The sequence below is a fragment of the Anarrhichthys ocellatus genome, unplaced genomic scaffold (genome assembly GCF_004355925.1).
Source record: "Anarrhichthys ocellatus isolate YVR2014 unplaced genomic scaffold, GSC_Weel_1.0 scaffold4, whole genome shotgun sequence".
NCBI classification, from domain to species: domain Eukaryota; kingdom Metazoa; phylum Chordata; class Actinopteri; order Perciformes; family Anarhichadidae; genus Anarrhichthys; species Anarrhichthys ocellatus.
This window is the reverse complement of record NW_022280034.1, coordinates 9,381,907-9,406,940: the sequence shown is the minus strand read 5'-3', so window position 1 is coordinate 9,406,940 and position 25,034 is coordinate 9,381,907. Positions and strand designations below refer to the sequence as shown.

General features: G+C 43.4%; 4 protein-coding genes across 6 annotated transcripts; 2 read left to right on the top strand and 2 right to left on the bottom strand.

Annotated features, from left to right (window-relative positions):
• The first annotated feature begins 300 nt into the window (after window positions 1–300).
• Window positions 301–15,965, top strand: adprh (ADP-ribosylarginine hydrolase). The gene is made up of 4 exons (XM_031842892.1): window positions 301–565; window positions 974–1,188; window positions 2,259–2,445; window positions 15,942–15,965. Exons 1-3 carry the CDS (start codon window positions 357–359, stop codon window positions 2,405–2,407), a joined length of 573 nt encoding a protein of 190 aa, XP_031698752.1. The 5' UTR covers window positions 301–356; the 3' UTR covers window positions 2,408–2,445; window positions 15,942–15,965.
• Window positions 2,922–13,191, bottom strand: atxn2l (ataxin 2-like). 3 transcript variants are annotated; one of them, XM_031842868.1, is made up of 23 exons: window positions 12,457–13,191; window positions 11,678–11,717; window positions 11,121–11,177; window positions 10,806–10,877; window positions 10,470–10,629; window positions 10,149–10,270; window positions 9,525–9,616; window positions 9,119–9,367; window positions 8,562–8,980; window positions 8,401–8,484; window positions 8,193–8,306; window positions 7,935–8,009; window positions 7,694–7,755; window positions 7,122–7,444; window positions 6,962–7,031; window positions 6,172–6,306; window positions 5,246–5,309; window positions 4,879–5,057; window positions 4,595–4,736; window positions 4,291–4,400; window positions 3,896–4,075; window positions 3,627–3,798; window positions 2,922–3,539 (listed from the first exon to the last, which is right to left on the bottom strand). In XM_031842868.1, the coding sequence occupies exons 1-23, from the start codon at window positions 12,579–12,581 to the stop codon at window positions 3,490–3,492; spliced, it is 3,096 nt and encodes a 1,031-aa protein (XP_031698728.1). In that variant the 5' UTR covers window positions 12,582–13,191; the 3' UTR covers window positions 2,922–3,489. The 3 variants fall into 3 exon arrangements, with proteins under 3 accessions (XP_031698728.1, XP_031698727.1, XP_031698730.1); XM_031842867.1 differs by having other exon boundaries at window positions 2,922–3,448; XM_031842870.1 differs by having other exon boundaries at window positions 2,922–3,448; window positions 7,149–7,444.
• Window positions 13,201–18,784, top strand: mto1 (mitochondrial tRNA translation optimization 1). Its single transcript, XM_031842873.1, has 13 exons — window positions 13,201–13,728; window positions 14,449–14,651; window positions 14,759–14,958; window positions 15,045–15,162; window positions 15,377–15,675; window positions 15,827–15,939; window positions 16,021–16,211; window positions 16,309–16,439; window positions 16,634–16,838; window positions 16,925–17,096; window positions 17,214–17,323; window positions 17,485–17,642; window positions 17,731–18,784. The coding sequence occupies exons 2-13, from the start codon at window positions 14,462–14,464 to the stop codon at window positions 17,899–17,901; spliced, it is 2,058 nt and encodes a 685-aa protein (XP_031698733.1). The 5' UTR covers window positions 13,201–13,728; window positions 14,449–14,461; the 3' UTR covers window positions 17,902–18,784.
• On the bottom strand, window positions 17,923–23,060 carry LOC116381055 (tectonic-3). Its single transcript, XM_031842879.1, has 14 exons — window positions 21,953–23,060; window positions 21,057–21,171; window positions 20,879–20,976; window positions 20,609–20,721; window positions 20,396–20,504; window positions 20,047–20,159; window positions 19,922–19,960; window positions 19,701–19,775; window positions 19,491–19,610; window positions 19,305–19,403; window positions 19,097–19,200; window positions 18,774–18,921; window positions 18,485–18,619; window positions 17,923–18,335 (listed from the first exon to the last, which is right to left on the bottom strand). Exons 1-14 carry the CDS (start codon window positions 22,254–22,256, stop codon window positions 18,093–18,095), a joined length of 1,815 nt encoding a protein of 604 aa, XP_031698739.1. The 5' UTR covers window positions 22,257–23,060; the 3' UTR covers window positions 17,923–18,092.
• Window positions 23,061–25,034: the final 1,974 nt, after the last annotated feature.

Here is a 25,034-nt window from a genome sequence, read left to right as displayed (position 1 = left end):
AGCAGTGGAATATGTGTACAGTCTTTGATCACTAAGCAGAAAATAACATAAACAGAGTTCCAGGGTGAAAGTGTTAGCCAGAACCAGTAAAAACAACAACAATGTGGAGTCAATTAAAGCATGAAAAGAGGTAATTACTGTAAACAGAAGTTTTTAATCCCGACAGAATACTAACACAGAAAACATATTTATCTTCTATATGATGGACCTCATTAGGGTTATGGTGAAACCTTCAGCTACCTATATCATAATAACATAATAAAAGCCGATAAGGACGTAAATACTTTTCCCCCATCAGGTATCCGAAGCCTGACCAGCTGTTGTCGCTGGTGGCTGTTGCAGTAGAGACAGGCAGGATGACCCATCCTCACCCCACTGGTTTCCTGGGAGCCGTAGCATCGGCCCTTTTCACGGCATACGCGGTCCAGCGCAGGCCAATAACGACCTGGGGTCTAGGCCTGTTGAACGAGGCCTGTCCAATAGCAAAGAGCTTTGTTCAGGGTCGAGGCTACGCCGTGGAGGAGGCCGAGAGAGACTGGGACTACTTCTGTGACAAGTGGCAGTGGTATGAGCTGCTGAAATCAGGCTTTGTTATGTTGTCATGCTGTATTCAGATCTCCTACATCAGCAAACTTCTATTAACCTGTTACAGTCTCAATTTCACTGGTTTGGTTTAGTTCAACCGCACTGAACTCATTTTTATTATAAAATATTGCTCCTGAAGACAATATAAAATTCATACATATGTTTCTTACTTTTCATTTTAAAATAATACACGTGTGTGTGCGTGTATATATATATATATACACAGTTATAATTACCATTGATAAAAAAGCTAAACAGCTGTTTTCACCTCATACATACAGTAAAAAAGACATTGGAATGACTTATTACTTCACTTTCACTTCTGCAGAATCACATTACATTGGAGGATAATATGAATGTTAGGAAAACCTCTTGCATCTGTCCACAGGTACCAGGATTCGAGGGGCATCTCTTGTGGGGTAGGGCCTGTGATTTGGCCCTCGTCCTATGGCCCAGCTGAGAGAGACGAAGCCTACAAGAGCTTCAGCCTTTCGGGCTGGGCGGGACGCAGCGGCCACGACGCTCCAATGATTGCGCTGGATGCACTGCTGGGGGCAGGTTCAGACTGGGAGGAGCTGATGAGCAGGGCAGGTTTTCATGGAGGTCAGAGATTCAAACAGGAAAATGTCTTTTTTGGCATAGTATAGCATTTCGTAAAAAGTCATAGTACAGCATGTCGGAAAAAATCAGTCATTGCATAACATATCGAAAGAATGTTGAAAAAAAGTCATACAAATTCATTGAAAGATTTATAGATGATTTATTTTTATTATGCAACACAGGGTGCACAACAAAATGTAAAGAAAAACATGACGCACAAAAAAAATATTTTATTCTGATGCAATTTTTTTACTTGACAGCAGCAACAAAATAATTATTTTCGGGAATATGTCCAACATCTCAACATTAAAAAGTTGACATCAGGGAATATCCATCAACTATAACTACTGTACATTAGAAAACAAAGCATCATTGATGTTAATACAAAGGCCGTCTCCTCTCATCCCATCCAGCACTTTATCCTGCTCTCTGCCCGTCAAGTTCAGCTTGATGCCACGATGGAGCCTGGTCTCTGAAGACAGGGGCTACACTGACTCTTTATAACGTGCTGTACAATAACCATTTCATGGCTTCCCACTGACTTCTTAAAAAAATGCTGACTTTATACATTTTTATGACATACAATACTTTGTTTAAAAACACTCTTTATGATGTAATACTTGTTTCATGACATTATACTAAGACTTTGAAATGAAAGTCATAGTATAGCATGTTGAAAAAAGTTATAAAAAAAATGTAGTTTATTTAAAAAGTCATAAAAAAACGCTGGAAAACATCTGGAATGCCAGAGTATAGCACATCATAACCAGCAATTACCACCTCACCGTCGTAGGCTTCCACCAACCAGTTATGTTGCACTTTACATAACCATCTGCCCAAAATGTTATTTTATAATACATTGTGTGAAATTGTCATTAACCACAACATTCTAGTCAGTTCCCCCCTTGAGACCAAGTGGATGTTTGTGCCAAATTTGAAGAAATTCCATGAGTAACTGAGATATCACATTCACGCGAATGGACCAGATAGATGCACATAAAAAAAGTTAGAGTATAGTATGTCATAAACATCTCAGTATGTGAAGTTCTATTCCTCCTTTCTTTCCTGCCTAGGAGACAGTGACAGCACAGCAGTGATTGCATGCTGCTGCTGGGGTCTCCTCTACGGCAACCGAGGGGTTCCTGAAGGCAACTACTCCAACCTTGAGTACCGGGACCGCCTGGAGCGCAGCGCCGAGCAGCTCTACGCCCTGTCGCACTGAGAAGGCCGCCACACACACACACACACACACACACACACAGCGTCCCAGCATCTTACACTGAGGGGAAACTAGGCCACATGGCCTGTGGTACATAGATCTAGAGAGCCGTCGCTGTGGCGTCATACTGACCTGAAGGGAAAGCAGAGTGCCCCACTAACCCAAAGAAGAGTCATTTCTGCAACGAGGACCGTGTGCCTCACCAGGCTGGTGTATAAAGAGGGTTCCCTCTAGTGACCATTTTAAATTAACATGCGTGAGTGGAACAAATTCAAGCTAATGAGAATCCAAAAAATCCCCCTCACAGGTAATCACTTCATTTTGTCAGCGTGACATAATAGCAAATGTTTAACGAGCTCTTGTTGTTGTGTAATGAAAAATACATGTCTCATTATGGATGTTAACCGCTTGATGCAGTGCAAAGCAAAACTAACAAACAAGTACAATGAATGATACAATAAATTAAAACAAAGCTTTGAAGTTAAGTTGAAAACTTTATTTTTTTGGCCATTGTTGTTTTAATATTTTTTTTTGTCTTGTCCATTTTTATTTTTTTTTATTAATTATATTTTCCTAGAGGAGAGAAGAAGCAAAGGGGGGTTTTCTACTACTGGATCGAGTTTTTCAAAAAAAGTGAAATGATTTGCTAAAAATCCCCTCTCCTTTCATGCTGTATCCGTGAGAATCCCACGACAGTCTGTCTCCCGTGTGTGTCATGGTACAAGGCTAAAAACACACTGCTGGAAGATGGTGTCTGCTGCCGTCTTTCATCCGTATATTTTCCTCTCCGACTCGTCCGCCCAGCAAGGTGCCTCATGTCTCTGAAATGGGAAGAAGTTGGAGAGAAGAGCAGGATGGCAGCAGGGGTCGGCCATCATTAGCATTAAAAAGGTCCTCGGCGACACCGAGGTTTGTTACTGAAGAATGTTGCAGAAGAACACGCTGCTGCGAGACTTTCTGTACGATCCTGTCAGTTTGTTTTTCATGAGTCGCGTTCAGTTTGGGCCAACATCCAGCAGGCGGCAGGGATGTTGGGGCTCATTCCTAAGAAGAGTTTGGGAGGTGGGGAGGAGGGTAGATGGGGTTTAGTTTCCTTGCTGATGGAAGGAAGCAGGGTGCGCTTGTACCTGCATTGCTGTGAGGGAAACAGAAAACACTATAAATGCTACACTTCAAGCCACAGACAGCATCAAGGGACAGCTTTTGCTTTCGCGTCTCGTACCTTGTGGATGTCCTATGTAAAAGTGTTGGTGTGCTCCTTGCTGTGGTCCATGCTGGGGATGCTGGGGCACTGAGCCGGGGCCCTGCTGAGGAGGCGGCTGCAACATCACTAACTGGGGCTGACCGTGGCCCCCCGAGTGGTGGGAACCCGACATGGCTCCCTGTACATGGGCCTGGAGGAGGGGGCAGCAGATTGACAAACCAAGTTTAAGATACAACTTTCTTTTCATTTCACACATGCTCTCATTTGCAGTGATGGCTGTATTATACCTGTGCTATCTGTCCAAGGGGGTACGATTGTGGGATACCCTGGTGGCTGTGGATGCTGTAGCCTTGAATGGGGTAAGAGGCTTGTGGAGACGTGTGGCCCGGCGGCATGTTGGGTGGGGTGGGTGCTGACAGGGGACCTGAGTGGTACAAGGACTGGGGCTGAGGGCCTGACTGGGCATTCTGAAAGGAGAGATCACAAAGTCAAGAGATAATTGAGTAATCTCAATAATCGGGATCCACCACCTCCCCAAATGATTTCATATGACGAGTATAATTTTGGCCCAGGCTTGTCCGCCTGTTACAATGCAATTCATCTAGAAGTCCAGACTCTGAATTGAGACACAGCATAAGTGTTTCGGTATATTTGGGGAATTCCATGCAGTCCTGTATCTCACCTGTCCAGGGCTTGGTGCAGCGTGCTGGGGAGGGGGCTGGTTGCCTGTCGGGGTGATGGAGGGCTGGGGCTGATGAACTGCACCCGAGTGGTGGGCAAAGGACTGTTGAGCTACACAAAAAAAAAAGAAGAAAATGATGCTTTATACTGTTGTTTTACTATCAATAGAATGTAAGACTCTTAATAGAAGTACAGACATGACTCATCGTGATAAAGTATTGGAGCAGTACAACCTTAAATTCAGAATATCGGAGCGCTCTCTACATTGGAGTGCATAGAGATATTTTGTTTTTGGGTCCACTCACCGTAGATGCCCTGCTGTGGTCCCTGAGATCCGTCTCCCTGTGTAGAGAACTGGGGGCCTCCTGGGGGTCCCATGGCTTGTGGGTGGGGACCCCCACCTTGACCTATCATCCTAGCTCCACCTTGCAGCATGGAGTACATCGGCTGAAGAGGGAGAAGAGCTTAAAGTGACTGTTGAAAAACAAGCTCAAAGAACCACTTGTGTTTATTTTAATGCTACTGCAAACACTCTGCTGACCATTTAAACCCTGAATTAAATAAAGGGGTCAGAGGTCAGGCTTCCTACCTGTCCAGGGTAGGGTGTCATGGCCTGGATGACCTGCTGCTGGCTGTACTGCTGAGGGTTGTACTGGAGGTAGGACTGAGGGTAGGGGGACGCTACCAGCGGGGCCCCAGCTGCTGACGCAGCTTGCATCATGGGCGGTGCCGAAGAACCGTGGTCAGAACGCTGCGCCACTACTTGGCCTGGAGGATGCAAAGCATCATCAAGACGAGATAAACATTACAGCTTTAACACACTTTGTTCAGCAAATGTCACTGCACTGTTGTCCCACAGGTTATAGATATCTGGCTTTGACAAGAGCCGACAGGACATTCATCTTAGAAAGCAGTTTGTGAAAATGTAAATTAAGAATTAAAAACGCTGCTTTTACCTTTGGTCCTGGGGTATTTTCCCTGGCTGACTGTAGACATGGTGTACTGGTACATTGGTGGGGGCTGAAATACAGAAATGATTCAATTCAGTTCAATTTCATTTGTCTAAGAGGTCTTTACAATTCATACAAAGCCCTCTGTCCTCAGACCCTTGCATTGGATAAGGAACAACTTCCCCCCCAAAAGCTATTTAACTAGTAAGAAAAGGAAGCTGCCTAAAACCTCATTTGTATGAGCAGGCAGCTGGTCAAAATAGGAAAAAAGTAATTCACGAGCAGCAAGATGGGGGGGTGGACTTAGCATGGCTAATTTAATATTTTACTACTGGGCATCAAATACTGAGTTGGCAATATAAGGATGAGTTGGACCGGTGTGAAATGGAAAGCTTTGACTTGCTCTCCTAAACTATTTTCTAGCTCAGTGGTTTTGTCAACCCTGAAGACATCCGCAACACTTCAAGCTGTTTAACTTCAGTCTATTTGACCGGTTATGCAACAACCATCTAATTCTAACATCTAAACTCGACTCTGCCGACACGCTTTGGAATATCAAAAGGTATCGTATCATTCAGAGACTTGCTTTAGGAAGACACAGTTGCCAGGCTTGAAATTCTGAAGGCAACTTTTTCTGCCATCTCCAGGTTTGCACAACATTCCTTCACTTGCCCACTGAGGACGTGTCACATATTTTAGAGATAAACTATATAAATACATCCGTAGATTCTACATTTTAATATTATTTTTGACTTTTTATAGACAAAGTAATCAGCATAATCAAAATTAATCGATGACGGAAATAAATGTTTTTTGTAGCTCAAACTAAATTATCAGGAATTTTAATTATACTGTTGCGCTACACATTTGTTGAGTTTCCATGTCTTAAAACAACAAGCATTAAATATGTAACCGTTGATTTGCTCACGTACCTGCACAGAGTGGATCTGCGACACATAGGAGAGGTAGGGGGTGTTGTACAGTGGACCCTGTCCGCCGGGGTGCTGAAGGACCACTGGGCTTGGAGGAGTTGGCCGAGGAGGGGTGGGCGCAGTGTTGGGCTTCGTCTGTACGACAACAGAACCAGAGGTAAATTAAATCTGCACGTCACTCAGCCAATCACAGGGGACTCAACATTTCATTAGAGACGCACCAATTCAGATTATTTAAAAGTCTGACCTGACGATTCCTTTACACTATAATTGACAGTAAGGTTCCAGACTAACTTTTTTTTTTTTACCACCATTCTGAAAACTTATTACAACCCTTCCGAAGTGTAAACTGTCAACAATTCTATGTTATCCTTTTAGTTTGTTATCTGACGTGGTTACTTGTATTAAAAAAAAAAAACACAATTAAAATGATAAATGTTGTTTGTGTGTGAAAAGAATCTGTATTTATTATTATTATATTTGTGTGTGTGTGTGTGTGTGTACCACTGCCGGCCGACGTAAAAATAAAATAAATTAGAGACATGAGACTGATCGGCCGATCAGCTGAAAACCGTAAGCGGTGCATCTCTATAATGTATTATTCAATATAGCAACACTTCCTAAATATATATCCATAAGTGAGACAACAGCAAAGTGCCAACAAGTCTAAAATATTAGCTGCAATGAGTACTTATCATTATTTATATACTTCTGATTCCACTTCAACACATTCTGTGATTACTAAAGTGCTTTTACATTTCACGGGTTTAGCAGGAGTAACTTGGCTTACCATCGGCATTTGAGCTTTAATAGGGTTGAACTCTTTAGCGTTGGGGTTTAAGGTTGATTTCTTTACTTGGCTAAAAGATATGGGGGGGAAAAAGTGTTTACAAATGACATTAACAATTACATAAGCAAACAAAATCAAATGGTTTACAATGAGATCTCACTCTGCCACGCCCTCTGTCGACTCAGACCTGGCCTCCTCGCTCCCTGGGGTCCTGGCTGGCTGCGGGGTGGCGGGGGAATGCCTGTCTGAAACGGGTGCCGTGCCGGCGCTTGTTGTAGCTGCAGCGTCCTTGGTGGCGTCCTCTGCGGGGGCTGATGAAGGCTGAGGTTGGTGCTGGGAAGCAGCGGGAGCCGGAGCCTGAGCTTTGGGCTCTGAAGCAGGGTGAGCGTCTGGTGGCGAGCGCTGGGCTACCTCGCCGACGGCAGGTGGAGTAGCGGTCGCTGGGGAGCTGGGCGAGCTAGAGCTGCCTCCACTCGGCTGGAGCTGAAAATAAAAGAGAGGTAAAGAGGGACGGAGGCGACAGACGAGTGTGCTCTAATGTATGCATCTAAATGTAATCTAAATCATTAACTGAAGAGAAGATACTTTCAATGTCATGGGAAACACATCAATGGTTACACCCCAGTGAATAAAACACAAGTGATGTTTTAAAGAACTCGTGTGACATCAGTGACGGCTCAGGTCACAGCTTCTTTAATTTCACACTTCGTGGAAAGGCAGCTGAGCTCTTACCCTGAATTCCTTGCCAAATTTACGCAGCTCCTCAATCTGCGACCTTTGCTGGACAGAGGGAGCTGGTAGAGGAGAGGAAACAAACGTTAATCAAAATGTGAAAAATTGGAACCGGCAAACTCGGGACATGTTTTCAAAAACATACAAGGAATGCAACAACAAGTGGATTGTATATCTTCTGATTTCAAGTCAAACTAAAAGCCTAATTTCTCAAAACGTATCATTAGTCTTATAAACACACCTTTACTATTCTTGCCGTCCTCTGTGCTGCTCTGGATCTCGGCGGCGCGTTCCTTTGCGCCGAGGATCTCATTCACTGTAAAGACGAGACAAACTAATTAGTTGAAGCAATAATTCATCATTAGATTCCATCTTGGATAGCTGCGGCGTACTGCAACGGGGTGATGGCACATGAAGATCACGTCGTCACAGAAAAATGGTATCGACTTTGATTTCAAAATCGAAGCTATAAAACAGGAGGCGAGAAGTCAGACAGTACCATCGACGGGGAAGAGAGGGGCGGGGCCAGACGCCTTATGGGGAGGCATGGAGACAGACGATGTGTCCAAATAAGGCGTGTCCTGGGAAGAACCTGATTTAGGAGAACGAGCAGCTGCAAGGACAAGACCGTGAAGAATAAAGCTTTTAGGCAAAAACCAATCAATAATATAGAAGAGGATTTTGTAACAGCAGTTGACTGAAGGTACCTGTGGACTGAGCATGCGAGTTTGAAGCACGGATTGTTCTGCTCGACTGTGGAGGTCTTTGGGCTTTAGGAGATGTTCTGGAGACTGAAAAGGGCAAAAAAACAGTTTATCACAATTCCTACCGCCTTAGAAACATGCAAAGATGCTGTCTAAACACTGACCTCCATTAACAGGCCTGCCAGCATCAGACAGCGAGTGTGGGAGTGAGTGGGAATGAGGGACCGTATGTCCGTGTGGGGCGGGGGGGCTGGATGGAGATGGAGCAGCAGAAGCAGAGGCTGGCGTGGGTGCTGGTCCTCCTTGAGAGGCGGGTGTGTTCGGGCCTGGGCTTCCCTGGGGGTGGTGGGGAGCGTAGGCTCCACCTCGGCCTGACAGGGGGCTGTTTCTCTCTGAGGGGGAGATGCCAGACTGGGGGCCAGCAGCAGAGGGCAGTGGGGGTCTGGGGGAGGAGGATGATGGAGGGTTGGACCGATAACCTCCGCTTAGACGATTGTGGGGTGGAGGACCACCGGGACCTCTCTCAGCTCGCTCCCGGTTCATCTCTCTCTGTCGTTGAGGTAATGGAATGTACTTGCCCTCTCTGTAAGAGACAGATGATACATCACACAGAGGAAGAGCAGGAGATATAAGAGATACTACACCGTCAGAACTGCCTGGTGCATAGAAACATGATGACAACTAGTCTCTGCATGCCCACAAAACGACCGGCCCCTCTCACCTGGTGCTGGCTCCGGGGCTGTCCCGGCCCCGTTCGCGCTCTCTGTCGCGGGGGCTTTCACGGCCCCTCTCGCGATCGTTGCCGTCCCGCACCACAGCACTGTATTTGTCCTCCTCACTTTTGCCCTCATCATTTTCCAGGCCGACACGGTGGCGATACTGGGGGCTGGACTCGATCTCACTGGCCAGGCGAGCGGCACGTGCCTCCCTCTGACGAAACACATCAGAGTTGCCCTTCTCCAGCGGCACACTGGAACATTGATGATTATATTGTCATAAATATTCAGACTTAAAGGTAATAATGAGGGATAAAGAAAGATTCAGGGTGCCGTTTGCCGCCCAGCTGCAATGGTAACCTGATGCACAAAGCCCGCAATATTTCCCAATGACTCCCTCTGGAAACTTACGTATACATGGAAAGGCTGGAATCATATGTTGACGTGACTCCATATTTCACTTCATTGAAACGGAACATCTCATTGGCATCCCAACCATTGGACTGAAAAATAAAAACAAAAAAAGAGATTAATGGAGTAAAAATAAATCAGTACTTTCAAATAATGCTAAATTGATAAAGCAGTCAAGATAAACTGTCCACTTGTTTCTTTGATTGAGGTATGAATAATCAACTAAATAAGAGCCTGTTTGTATGAAGTGTGTATAACTGAGGGTGCATATTATTACACCATTTCTGGGTCCAAAGGGAATCATTAGATGATTAGTTGGTCGGGACGTCCCGATCCGATCCCCAAAATCGGTAATGTTTTGATCAAGGCACGTTTTAACTGATTGGTATCAGCTATACCGAGCACAAACCGATCCTCCATTCAACTGTTTTTACTCACAATGCTTTCATGCACAGACGAATCTAATGTCTTTTAATGACTTGAATGCATTTCAAGTGTGCACTGTGCAGCTGTAACATCAAGAAAATAAAAGGTATCATTGGGACCCTGAAGTGGCAGATTCTCAATATCAAATGGCTCAGAATGGGACATGTTGGTGTTTAAGTGTGCGTTAAAGAGACTCACTGCATCATTTTCCAGATCGTAACTCTCTCCGTTGCTGTCTCCTCCCTCCCATCTCTGCAAAACCTTATCCTTGTGATCTCCATTGACGCGAGTGGAGCTGATGGCTGTATCTGTGAAGGTGTCTAAAATCCAAGACAAAAAAAAAAGATGAAACATTCTTTGAGTGTTTAATTTGGCCAGATTTGTTTACAGCCAGCATCATATGGGTCTGAAAATGTAAAATTGCGTATCATTATGTTATCATCGTTTACTTTTAACCACGTTACAGAATATCAATTATTTTCACTCCCCTGTTGCCCCACAAGGCCCTTTTGTTTGTACCTCTGGTAGCAAAGTTGAGGTCAACGTCTCTGCAGATCATAGTCACAAGGTCTGAGGGGCTGAAGATCATCGTGTCAGTGATGTCCTCCTTCCTTGGCAGAAGTGATGTTGGGCTCTGCTCCTCACTGCGCTTGTGTACAGCGTCCACAGCCAACTCGCACTACGGACCAAACGTTAAGATGATATTGGAGGACTGTGTGAGCTTGCACAGGATGACTTAAAACAACTGAAGAAAAGACCATTTTTTCCCTTGAAAGGTTCACCTTAATGGAGACAGAATTACTTGCAGTGCTTCATTAAATTGGCAGAGGGAAGTACATGATGTTAGCGTCTTACCCGAGAACTGAGAGTCTTGAATATGCCTTCAAATACACTGCCATTCTTCACTCGTATGTCACAGGTGGAACCCTGAGACGTGATCAGAAAATTTTGACACAAACAAATTGTTATTTAGATAAGAAACACTTCCAAAAATGGAACAGTATTTGTGGATTAATTATGCATATTTTCAGGGGTAGCGTTGACACAGGATGCATAGCCTGCCTCTTACATGCCGGAGTCGTATGGAAAAGGCTTTTTAACCATGCAAGGCAGTTATTTTCTAGAAAAATCATGTTTCTGAGAACATTGATAACAAGCCAAATGACTTACGACAACAGCTGTGAGGAAGTGAAGCATTCTGGCATTGTTGTACACTCCCTCGAACACCTGCGGATAGGAAAAGATTAAGTACCATCAAGCAGAGTTACACAAAGACATGACATAAAAACCATCACACAGTGTTGCATCTAAAAAAACATGGTTTAATGCGTTTTAGGGCAGGGACAACCGCTTAGGCCTGTGACAAACTATCCCGAACTGAGGTTCTGACCCATTCATATAGACTGTCGTCAGAGGTTTAATCCTGGTATCAGATTACATTTGACTGTAGTTTCACTCACACAACAGTTTCTGATCATATACAATGTGTTTTACATCAGGAATCTTTGTAAACACAGGAGTAAAAAACATCCGTACATTTAAAATAATGATCACTTCAGGGACCCACAAATGCTGACGGCCTCTCTAAAAATGAAAATCGTATGCGATTACACCTCAAATATATCAAGATGGTGATGGATTGTGACTTAAAGAAAAGACATTTCTTCAATATTGCACAATATGTGGTGCGTGTTTGTTTGCTGCCCAACTTTTCTGAGGATACTCACAGGAGACGACTGGAATGATGGCTTTACAGAAGTCCGATTCCTGTGGAAAACAGCACAGTTAAAATATGTCTGCTCAGAAACGCAAGGAGTATAACTTGTTTTCAAAGCCTGTGAAGGCAGTGTCACATTACACATACATACAACATATAGTTCGGTTAGGAGACGTCGACAAGTTTACTTAGAGGCCTAACAAGTTCCCACATCAGCATTCCTACTGCACTGAAAGTCTACAGTGTATACTTGGTCTCTAGAATAACTTACTATGAATGTCTACTTTACAGATACTTGCTACCTGTATTGAGTTACTGCCAGGCTTCCACATGCACCTTCCATCTTTGTGGCTTAGAGTAAACAAAGTTTTTAATTTGACTACAGTGAACGATGGGATTAGATCACTCTTGATACTAAGTGACTCCTCCATGAAGAATACACACATGGGAAGGTATCAGTGTTAGTCACACACGGTTACAAAACAAAGACTGAGACGAGGGTGGCACAAGTTCAGTAAACACGCATCTCTGTGACTTACACCACTTATGACCTGGTGCTTTCACCAAACCGGACCAACCTCATTTTTTATAATCTTCGATTCAATGTGGGCACTCATTGGTCCACAGCCTCTTTCAATCCAACAAGAACTAATCTCATTGGCCTGAAGAGAGAGCGAGGCTCTACGTCCGAGAAACACCCACTGAGCACACAGCGCCCTAACCGGTAGGCCTCACAAGTACCAGGACAATCCCCGGACTGTCCCGACAGAAACCCCCCAGCCCGCTTACCTCCCGGCCGGTGTCCTGTTGCCGCTGTTGATGCCGCTGACTGGAGGAGACACACCAGGGCCCGAGGAGGTTCCGTTGGACGCTTTTCTCCCGCCTGAGCCGGGTTGCTGCTGTTGTTTCAGCATTGCAAAGCAAAATGCGTTGACACTACCAATTGTACGGTTAAGCTAACTTACAAACACTGATACTTCACTTGCTTTGAAAGCTAACGATCTTTAGCGATATCGCCTGTCCCGAAGACCGCAGAGCCGGTGTAACCTCAATGAGACCGGCTACTGAGCTAACGGTACTCTTGCTAAGTGACTACGAGTCGCTTGTGGCCTAGAATGTAAAGGCAAAACACCTCGCTATTTTAGTTAAACGTAACATATAACTTATCAACTCCCCCTTAACTATCTACTTTATAACCACAGCGGTTATGTCAAAGCAAGCGAGGAATGAAATGACACGAGTTTCCGTGTAATTATTAAGCAATGGCTGGCTAGCTTAGCATTAGCTTTGATCCTCAAGCTCACTTCGGGCGCTTTCCCTCCGGGATCTACTTTCTTCTCTCTGTCGCGTCGCCTTGACTGCGGCACCGCTGACCCTTCCGTTAAAAAGAGAAGGCCGTGGCGTTACTGTCAGTTACTTAATGAAGTTAGATTGTTCAGGTTTCTTACTGAAAACCTGCTGCGGTCGGTCAACACCACCTCTCGGTAGGTTCACTTGACTCAATCCGCGCGCGGCTGACTGGAAACCGGCTGAAAGGGGGAGGGGGCGTTAACGTGCGCGTGCGCCATGGACCTACTAGTGAGCGCGCGTACATATGGCATGATGTGTGCATTGAATCGATACTTGATTCATCCTTATTTGTCTCTGTTATAAACAAGAATGTGTGGTTTCTACTGCACACGTGGCAGCCATCAAGCAAAACATAAATATTGTTTTGCCTACAAAGTATTACGTTGATATTTATGAATTCCACCTTCACCTTCCGCCTATTCGTGCGTATGTTGCTGTTGCTTTCTTTATGTTTTTATTTGTTTTTTATTTCATTCATGCATTCATCAATGACTTTAAAGGACAGCCAAAGCCTAGGCAAACCGACTAGAACTAGTAAAACAACTTTGTCAGTGCGTCTATACACCAGTCATTACGACTGTAAGCTGCAAACAACATGGCAGCCTCCATTAACAGCGTTTGTGTTACATAGCAGGGATTTGGTCATTTCCTCAACGATCTTCATCTTTCCTTGAGTCTTGGTTTCTTCTGACATCATTCTGGTCATTAAACGTAAGATTGCTTTCATCCTTTGCCAAAGAAGTCGTAAGTAGACCTTAATTTTATACTCGGAAGTGATTTAGTAGTTGCAATGAACCCATACATACGTACAAAGAACTGTTAGGTGTATGCCTACATATGAAAGGATTTGTCAATCTTCTGATCCAATTAAAATATACGTGGAGTTTGTATCTCTAACGGGTATTTACATGCTATGATATTAACACTCAGAAATGAGGAGTATACAGTTTGGCCAGTGCTGTTGAGTGGAAAGTAACCCATATGCTGATCATTTAAGTAAAAATATGCTTTTTTTTAATGTCAAATAGTCACCCCTAAAGGCTTGAAAGGTGTTAGGATCGTCTTTCATAGAGAACCATGGCTCAAATGCATGCCAATCACACTAGATTTAATCATAAATTAATTTTAAATATCAAAAGAATTGTTAAATATCAGACCTGATGCAACAACAATGTAACACTTCATAAGGAACCATTGAAATGTACGGGCACTGGTAAATCTTACCATGAATACCTCCACACTTTTTAAAATCACAATTGTATTAAACTATTGAAGCATGTCTGACTTACTTTTGACGGAGTCATTTTCTACTTAGGAATCAAGTAACTTCTATTTAACCAAAGATTAAAGCGGCTTTGCCCTCACTCTGTTCTGCTCCGATTAAAGAGTCACAATGTCCACATTTCTGACCGTCTGACCCTCACTCTACAGCTATGCATCCCACATGTTGACAAAGAAGCCTCCCGCCCTGCAGAGTTTCCTGTCGCTGGTTTCCAGACGTGCCAGTCACCTTGCCCGACAGCAGTACGATGTCATTATTGTGGGTGGTGGTCACGCAGGGACTGAGGCAGCGGCTGCAGCAGCCAGAGTGGGAGCGGAGACTCTCTTGGTCTCACAGAAAATACAAACCATTGGTGAGAGAAAGAGACCGTTTGCTCTTTACAAAAATGTTTCTCTTTGTCCAATCTAGAGTGTTTTTTTCCCACTAAAATGAATTCCTTCTCTCTTTACATCCCCCCAGGTGCCCTGTCCTGTAACCCATCTCTGGGAGGAGTAGGGAAGGGCCAGCTGGTGAAAGAGATAGATGCTCTGGATGGGCTGTGTGGTCGAGCAGGAGACTGGGCTGGCATCCATTTCTCCATCTTGAATCGCAGAAAAGGCCCCGCTGTGTGGGGCCCGAGGGCCCAGCTGGACCGGCAGCGCTACCGGGAATTTATTCAGGTATCTCATATACTGATGTGGTTTATTGTTCAGAGTTTTGTTCCGTGACAGAATTAAAATTGGTGCTAACTATGTTTCTCATTCAGTCTGAGCTGCTGTCTACTCCCAGGCTGACGGTGTTGGAGGGCTCAGTGGAGGAGCTGCTGGTATCAGAACCAAACCCAGAGGAGCCTGGACACCACCGAGTCACTGGGATACGTTTGGGTAGGGAACAAATGTTTACCTTAGCTATTTTATCCTACACTGGGATTTATGTTTAAATGAAATTAAGAAGTTCTTACAAATAATGGCTAGTTTATCTTTACTCGTCTATTAGTCAGTTTAAGTCAAGTCAAGTTATTTGAAATGTATTAACAACAATTAATACACAATGGCAACCATGTGTCATGATGTTGCACCTCTTTTGACAACTTCTCAGCAAATGTAAGCCACCCAATCTCAGCCAGCTCAGTGGTTCTTACTACTGGTACTTTCCTGTCTGGCTCCCTCTTCATGGGCCAAAGCACGTCCCCTGGGGGGCGGATTGGAGACGCTCCATCGAGTGCTGGACTATCCCAGACACTGAGGGAGACGCTGGGGCTAAGGACAGGCAGACTGAGGACTGGTACCCCTCCCAGGATTGTGAAGGATTCAGTGGACCTTTCCTTGGCGAACGTACATCCCCCTGACAGCCATCCAACTCCATTCAGCTTCCTCAATACACACACACACTGCAAGGTAGAGTTTACACTGTAAAGTTCTTTCAGCACTGGTACTAAAGGAAAAGCTTCATAGTTTCAATAGTGTAGAAGATTTTGTTTAGTCAACAAAAGGACTTCTAAATTATTTTCAATTTCTACTCTTATTTTGGAACTAATGACTTCTTCAGCCTGAAGAGCAGCTGCCTTGCTACCTGACCTATACTACTCCTGGTGTAGAGAGAGTGGTGAGGGAGAGTATTCATCTCAACTGTCACATACAGGAAGACGCCAAGGGTCCCAGGTACACACACACACACACACACAAACTGTACAGTGTGTTCTGAAACTCAAAAGTAACAACTCTAGTCTTTGTATTTCACAGATACTGCCCCTCCATTGAGTCGCGGGTGCTTCGCTTCCCAGGCCGACAGCACCAGGTGTGGCTGGAGCCCGAGGGGGTGACCTCTGACCTGTTGTACCCTCAGGGTCTGTCTATGACCATGCCCCCTGACGTGCAGCTCCGCCTCATCAGAGAAATTCCGGCCATGCACAGAGCCGAGATCCACACGCCCGGTACACTGCGGTGTGATCTGCATAGTAACAATTGATTTACAGTACATAGAAAAGTCTGCATGTACCGTGTTGACTGGATGTTTCTTATATTTTCCAGGTTATGGTGTTCAGTATGACTTTGTGTGTCCCACTCAGCTGAGCCCTGCCCTGCAGGTCAAAAGCACCCAGGGACTTTTTCTGGCCGGTCAGATTAATGGAACAACAGGGTACGAGGAGGCTGCTGCACAGGTAGCTGCATTTTTATCTTCCCCTTATTTAGCAATTCAAGATTCATACAAATACTGTTGGTCATACAACATGCAGTGAGTCTTCTGCTTCTGCCTCGCTGTCCAGTGGAGGTAGGTTCTTCTTCCTTGTGGCAAATGTTGTTGAACTCACATTGCCTTATGCTCACACAAGTACTATTGTTTCCGTCTGTGCAGGGCCTGTGGGCGGGGGTGAACGCTGCCCGCTGGGCGCTCTCCATGCCTGCGATGGCATTGTCTCGGACAGAGAGCTACATTGGAGTTCTCATTGACGATCTGGTGAGTCGAGGAGTTACAGAGCCCTACCGCATGTTCACCAGCCGGGCTGAGTTTCGAACCTCCCTAAGGCCGGACAACGCTGACCTCCGTCTAACTCTGAAAGGTAGGCATAGTGTCTGGGTCCCACGATTTGTTCTACCATCTGCTTTTTTTTGTTTTTATCCTCTTATAAACATTTTCCTCTGCCAGGGTTTGAGGAGGTGGGATGTGTGTCCACCGTGCGCTACCAGGAGACTGTGAGAGTTAGGGACAGTTTGCAGGATGCACTGGCAGCCCTTCAGGCTCTCGCTCTGTCCACCCACAGCTGGAGAAAAAAACTGCCCGACATGCGCATGAGTGAGAACAAGAACACCTTGCTGACGTGAGTGACAAATATGTGAATACACCACTGCAATGGACCAGAATTTGCCCGCCTGAATCTCAAGAGTCAATCAAAAGTGTTCGACCGTTGGTCCTGACTTCGTGGCTTCTTTTTCAGTGGTATGGACGTGCTGCAGTACAACGATGTGTCCTTTGAAATGTTGGCATCTGCCTTCCCAGAGTGCTTTTCACCTCACATGGAATTCTCACAAAGAATCAAGATAGAAGGTAAAAAACTGCTTTCGCCATTTTGAGGCAGAAAAGAAGGAGTCATGAAGACGAGGTTCCCCTTCCTCGTTTCCTAAAAATGTTGCTTTGATATTGTGTTCTTTTAAGCTACCATAACATAGTTCATTCCTGCTCGATAAAAAACGTCTCCTCTCATTTAGCTGTGTACAGGCCTCACTGCAACCTACAGAAGAAAGAAATTGAGAGAATTCAGAAGGAGGAGAACATGTCTCTTCCTCAGGACATAAACTATTTATCTCTGCCGGTGTCTCTGTCTCAGGAAGTCAGAGAGATTTTGGACAGAGTTCGACCCAGCACTGTGAGTATAAAGTATTTGTTGCTTACGAATAACATTTCGTTCTTTTAGCCGCTTGGATTATGAAACTAATACCATGCTTTTCCTCCAGCTGGGTGCTGCTACTCGTTTGCAAGGTATGACTCCAGCTGCAATCGTCCATCTCCTCAACTACATCCGCCACACAGGACAAAAAGAGAGGAGAACATGCAGAGACAAACCAGACCGAAAGGAAGAGAGAAAAGCAGAGCAGTCTGCAAGAAATGCATCTTTACCTCAGTGATATGACGACTCATACAATGTCTTGTAAAAATGTATTTATTCCTGAAAATGTACAAAAGAAAAAATTTGCGGTATTTGTTTTACTTGGGAAAGATACCTCTTTGTATTGTAAAAAAAACATTACAAAATAAAATTACATAGTAAACATATCAACATCTTTTATATACAACTACTTCCTCCAATGTTATGCAACTACCTAGTGAAGAACTCTAATCCTGTTAGTAACAGTACTGTGAGCATTAAACCCCATGTGATCTTCTCAGTGACACTGCCGTTAATGACGATGTGCCCATCCAGCTCAGCAGTGCCGCTTGTGAAGAAACTAAACGGAAACTTCCAGTTAGGCTGAGGCGAGCCCCTGGGGGGTTCTGGGTAAACTGTACTGTCGACAAACGTCACCTCAGTGGTTAGAGAAATAGGGGAAGATGTAGGACACTGGAAAAAAAGACAGGAGGAGAGTATTTGGACATTTTCATAGAGGTTCAATTTCATATTCTTTTCATATTTCTTATTTCATGTGTGCTGCACATGAAATAAGAATTTCTGATGCTGGCCTCACAGTGAGAAGTATATTATGTGCCTACCTTGAAATGTTGACACTGGAATAGATATTTGGCCCCCAGGATGTAGTTCTGAGGAAGGTCTAAGAGACCCTGGCGGGCCCACAGTACACGGATAGAGAGAGACTTGGGGAGGACGCAGCCTGATTCACATGTTTCCTGTGAGAGGGAAAAAAACAAGTCACTGTAAATAGGATAACACAAGCTTTTAAATTCAAACCAGAGGCACACAACTTTCAGATCATTCTAAAAGCATAACACTCAAAAGTTCTTGAATGTTCTTAAAAATGTGAAATTCGTGATTCAGCTGTACCTGCAGGCTGACAGGACATTCCTGTGATATGACTCTAGTCCAGTCCGGTTGGGAACCAGAGTTCATGGCGATCACCTCAGGAGTAGCAAGACCCTGCAGGATTCCGTACATGTGGGAACGCAGCTCTGAGCAGTCGCTAGACGGAGAGCTAAACAGCACACAGGTAGAGTGAAGTGACATATAGAAGACTGAATAAAACTCACCATTGCATCATTATAACTTCTAATACTGGGACTCATTTTTAGCAACTCCACCACTACTCTTCATGTAAGAAACATCAGTTATAACTATATGATGAAGGCGAAGCAAGATAGCGTACTCACCTGTATGTGCAGCCAGTGATGGTGTTGTGTGCGAAGAGGATGGGTGCTCGTCTGCGGGGGTCAGAGGAACACTCGCCACTCTGTGACACCCCCAGTGTGTTCAGCTAACTCACTGTCAAGGAACCATGGTGCCTGATTGACGCAGAACTAGCTGGATGAATGAAACAATAACTTTAAGAGAAGTTGATGATGTTGTTTGTAAGGATACAGGCTTCAATTCTCCATCAAAGCGACCAATGACAGGAGATCCCACTTTAATTCCGACAGCAGGGATTGGACCTCCTGAAGTTGAGCTGGGTGTGGCCAGCTGGGAGAGAGAAATGGTATTTATCGTACTGATTGAATCCATACAGTGATTCATTTAGTGATGCAATCTGTGGCTTTAACAGGCTACCTCAAACTGTACAGAGTGTGTCTGCAACAGAGACTGATTTGGATCCACATCAGCTAAGACCACGTTCACTGTTACATGTGTGAGTTCCCCTCTGCCTGTGTATCCTATGACAAACTCAACCTACGGGAGAATCAGGAAAAGGAGAACTTAGTTTGACAAATTTGTGATTTAGGAAAAAAAAAAAAACATCACAAATTTGTATCTACTCACATTTTTCACCACATTGACACATGAGTTGTTCTGTTCACTTGGTGCAGGCCAGTCAGACAGAGGAGTAACTGGGATCTGAAACAAGAGTCAGGAAACCCCAAATGCTGATATCGTAGGCTGACTGATGATAAACTTGTGCTGAGGCATGTGAAGTGCAAAATGAAATTGTTCCTTCTAATACCATGTATGGCTTTAAGCTGTATGTACGATCAGTAACTTACCAGAAGGTCTGACACCTGTGCCGTCTCAACTGTTGGAATCTGTAATAGAAAATATTGATGTTAGCCTATCTGCTGTGAGATTCTCACCAGTATTTGTTAACGTAAAAGCATGAGGACTTGATGACCTTGATCAGGCTCAGGTCAGAGAAGTAGGAACGGGCGTTGAAATTTGGATCCGTGGTGCACGACTGAGGAGTCAACATGCGGGTGCAAGACAGAGACTCAGACCTCAAGAACTCTGCAAGCAGAGGACAACAGAAGGTGTTTAGAAAAACAGAGTTACAATGGTGAATATGGTGAATATGGTACACTAAAGAAAATGCCTGCAGACTTAGTTTGAGCTTGGACATCATTGGTCTTCAGTCAAATTACTGACAAAGTCCCTGGCACAAAACGTAACCGAGATGGCAGGTCTGGATTTGAAAATATTTGGGGAATCTCTGCTAACATTCTTTTTATTTGGTGTGAACTTACTTGCAGGGTTGCTGTTGATACAGAATGCAGCAGCAGCCCCTGGAGATGGCTGACGGAGGAGACCCCACACGGTCGAGCTGGAGAAATATGTCTGGATGACATCGTCAACCTACAAAAATTTGTCTTTTTTTTTACGCATTTAATTTACTAAAGATACACTCTACGATTCAGCGTATCACTTTTTAACCCTTTAGAAACATGATATCCGGTTACCCTGTAGAAGCCTCTGCTATGGCTGCTGCTGGTAGGTGGTGGTGGTGAGAAGTGGTACGAGTCCCCTAAACCTGGATACTGCGGTGGAGCTTGGAGGGGCTGGGTTGCATTATCTGTTGGGAGATGCAGATTTTTAACTACATTAGTTGGGAATACTTTTTATGTTGCTCATTGTTAGCTCTTACAAAATGATCTGTAACATAATCAGTGATTTCCCCCGTGACGGCACTGATGATTGTTAATTCATTTCAAATGAATACTTCTACTTACCCTCAGGCCTGACACAAAACAAGGAGTCAGTCACAGTGACAAGAGACGCATCCACATTAGCCATGAACATCAGCCATTTCTCAATGCAAACTCCTGATCTGTAAAATAAGATAACACATGTAAATACTAAACTGCTTTATGTGCTATATACTTTTTAGAGCATGTGCAGAAGACTTACATGGCTTTCTGAGGACATCCGGTGAAGACAGTTCTCAAGTTGGCAATGCCACAGTCAACTGTGTCGCAACAGCAGCCAATGTCACAGAAATCAGGCGTTAAATCACAGAGACAACCTGGAAAACAATAGAAAAGACTTGTGTTAGTCAGTCGGGACAACTTCAATTCTGTGTGAAATTACAGAATGTTAGGAGGTTCACTGGTTTAACAAGAGGATGCTAGAAAACAGTGGATACACTTTAGAATCTTAAGCTATGTCAACAAGTTTACTGTACTGTACTGATTGACCGTATTGGAAAGGACTTAGATCTATTGTTCTGGGTCTAGCGGGGTTGCTGCTCACTTTTTTATGAATCTATATTTGTTCCTTGATGGCACATTACAAACAGCGATTGTTTGATATTGATGCAAATATTGCATAACCCTACAAAACCCAATAAAAAAGGTTTGAAAAAGAAAGTAAAGGACCAGGATCAATACTAATATTTACTAAAGAAGCTCTAATTAAGAGTCTTTCATGAGGATCTGATATATTGTTAATAAATGGTTTCTCAACATCAGCAGCTTTTACAATAGGCAACTGTCATTGCACAACAGATAAAGGGCAAATCATTTTAAAGCTGACAAATACAAGATGGTTTTATAGACAAATTGTATTTTTAAAAAGCACTGTGGCTTTACAAAGGGGAGCCTGAAAAACAGATGAAAGGGTTGGGCAGGCATAGATCTACAGAAATAAATTGGGTCTAGCCTGTATAAACAGTGGGAGACAGTTTGATGGATCAGGTAGAACCTGTTTATACAAAGCATCAAAACAAGGGTAAGAGGCTTACTTGGCCTAACAAACAAAAGACGCAGAGTGGAAATATAACAGGAGGCAGGTGTAGTGTAAATTACCTTCTGAAGTCAACTGAGGTTGGACGGTGGTTGCAGGGGCCGCCTCAGTGACTACAGTGGGAGCTTCAGACCCAGGGGTGGAGTCCAGAGTGGAGGCCAGAGTGACCGCCTCAATGGTGCCGACACTGGTGACGTCCACGGCCGCTGTGCCGCCCGGAGCAGGGGTTGCTGAGCTGAAAGAGTCCCCAATAACAGGAGTGGGAGTGACGCTTGAAGTGGGCCCTGCATCTGTGGCTGCGCGAGCCAAACGTCCACACAAGACGATGCATATCTGCAATGAACAATACCACTGGCGAAAATTCATTTCCTCAAAGAGACATGGTGCGGTCCAACATAGATACAATATGTGTATCAACAGTGCGAAGTCTAACGTTAACTTAGCTAGCTAGCTATCAAGCTAACGTTAACTTTACACTTAACGTTAGCTGAGCTGGAATTGTTTCCACTAACGCTACGTCACTCGTCACAACTTCACACTTATGAATTATTACAGTAAAATAAAAGGGCGTTTAAATAAATTAAGCAATTCAGAAAACTTCTTCAATTGATGCATTTTGCTAACGCTAAACATGCTACATAGATACACCAAAGAGCTTCTTTTTGTTGCCAAGGAAGTCGTCACGGTGACTTCCGTTTCTAAGATAAAACTACCATAAAACCTGTCAACTAGGAGAACGATATTTTCCCAACTTTTTTCCGAGACACCAGAAGCAACACATTGTTTTTGATGCACTTGTCAATTGAAAGATTTTGAGTTATTTTGCTCCCATAACATGTCACATCTAAAATACACATTTAGAGTTTTATTTAACTAAACTTTGCGTCTGTAGATTTCACCCAATTCACCAAATGTCAGCATAATTTGTGCCTCATTAGCATATTTAAACATAAGATTCCAGAAAACTTGTAATAATAAAAAAAATAAGTGTCTTAATGTAAGTAATCAACTGTTTATGGTATGGTTATTGGTTAACTTATTTCCCCCTATTTCCCTGAAGTATCTATATTGTTTTTCCCCCCTGTGGGTTGTTCATGTATCATTTATATCCTACTTTTATTCCTAAAAACATGAGAATTTTTTTTTTTTAAATCTCTGTTTACAGTATTTTATGATTTATTGAGTGATACAAGAGATATCCAAAATCCGTTTTGTAAAAACCTTTGGCTGTATGTCAACAAAATGAAACAAGAATTTTGATCATGGCTTTATCCAATGTTAAGATTTCTATTCTGAAAATATTTCCATATATCATATATTTAATAAAAATATTCTTAATTTGCATGTAGAAATATAATTTCAGAAAACTTGTAATACAAATAATCAACTGGGAGGTTATGGTGGTATCTATTAGTTAAGTTGTTTATCATTGTATTATATTTGTTCATGTAACCAGCACTGGTCCTCATGGTTATGCTTACAGTACATGCCATTGCATTTACTAGCTTTTGACTTTGTACAATATTCCAAAATACATGGACTGTAAATTTGACTTTATCCGAGGTTATGGTTGAGTTGAGCTTTACTCCCATATATTTCTCCCAGGGACTTGTCCCCCTAATATCCACTCCAAATGCAATCAAATGAGTGTATTTTCCTCAGCTCCAAAATGCCCGACTTCAGTTAGATAAGTCGAGTTTAGCATACACATTAAGTGATTTCTCCTTAAGAAACTAGCCAAAGCAGTTAATAACTGAATAGGTCATGAAGTTGTTTTGCTGTATTTGCTTTTTTCTGATGCCTCCTGTGTCTGGATTGTACAGAGGTATAAACAGTTGAAGCCTACACATATCATGAAGGAAAAAATGGTGAAGGAAAAGCAGTGCCCCTGTGTGGTCAGTGTACAACCACAATGGTCTCGGCCATGTGAATAGAAGTGTGTTTCCGTATCTACGTCCATAAATGTATGTAATGGGGAAAGTGGTAACCCCAAGGGTTATCAAGTATCAACCACAGTACAATGCCAACAACACATGTCTCATCAGATTACCTGCTCTCTGTGTTGTTTGTGTAAATCCTGCCTTCATTTCTCCCACCTGATCATGTGTAAAGTTTAAACGTGACACGCGATGCCCAGCCTGAGCCATGGACCCTGAGACGGCAACGCGCCAAAGTTCAGGAAAGAAGTGTCAGTAGATTAAATCACATTCCTGACCTCCAATCAAACAGATTGTTACAATTTGTTCAAAGTTTCTTAAAGATTATACGGCTACATGACTATATGTATCAGTAAGCTGATTTCTTGAACTCACTGTTTTTCCTTATGAGATACTGAGTATGCATCAGTGGCCATGACTTTGTAACACCCTACAAGGCTGCAGACTGCAGCAAATGCCAATAAGAGGTGAACAATATATCCCTTGATATAATTTGTATCATTTGTGTCTGTTCTCGCTTATTTATGAGAGGAGCCCTATGAAAATTGTTGCTTTGTTCTTTTTAGATAACTGAGCCTACTTACCAAACATCTAAAGGAGGGATTGTACAAAATATCATTGGACATGAAGAATAAATTACCAGGTTATGAATAAATTATTAACTGGTTTGAATACACAGGTAAACAGCCAGGAAAATAAAGTTTACCCCCAACATTAAAAAATGATGAGTCTCATTAGATCTGAGCAGAAAATCAGCGCTGAGCATTAAGACTTGCATTCTGAGATTTACAATGTGTCATGTTGTAAACAGACATGGCTGTCTGTGAGGTTCACAGTAGACAGGATGAACAGTGTGTTGGTGACAGTGACGTGATCCCTTCTGCCTCTGTGCAGAGTTCACACTTGTGATTGTTGAAAACAAACAAACACGGCACAGACCTCAAGTACATTCACCATTAATTTCTGTCTTAATGCTTCCATACGGTATTTAAAAAATTGCTCTCATCTGACTGATGTCTCTCTGACATTTTTTTTACGACACTCAGTAAAGCTAATGTCTATCTCTCAGGTCTGTAACTATTGCCTGGAAAGAAAAGGTCATCGTGACACTGTAAAAGATTCACAGAGAGCATGGTCTTACAGCAGTTGGCCCAGTGCCAAGCATGCTTTTATTTAAAAATGTTATTTAAAAATAATACAAAATTAA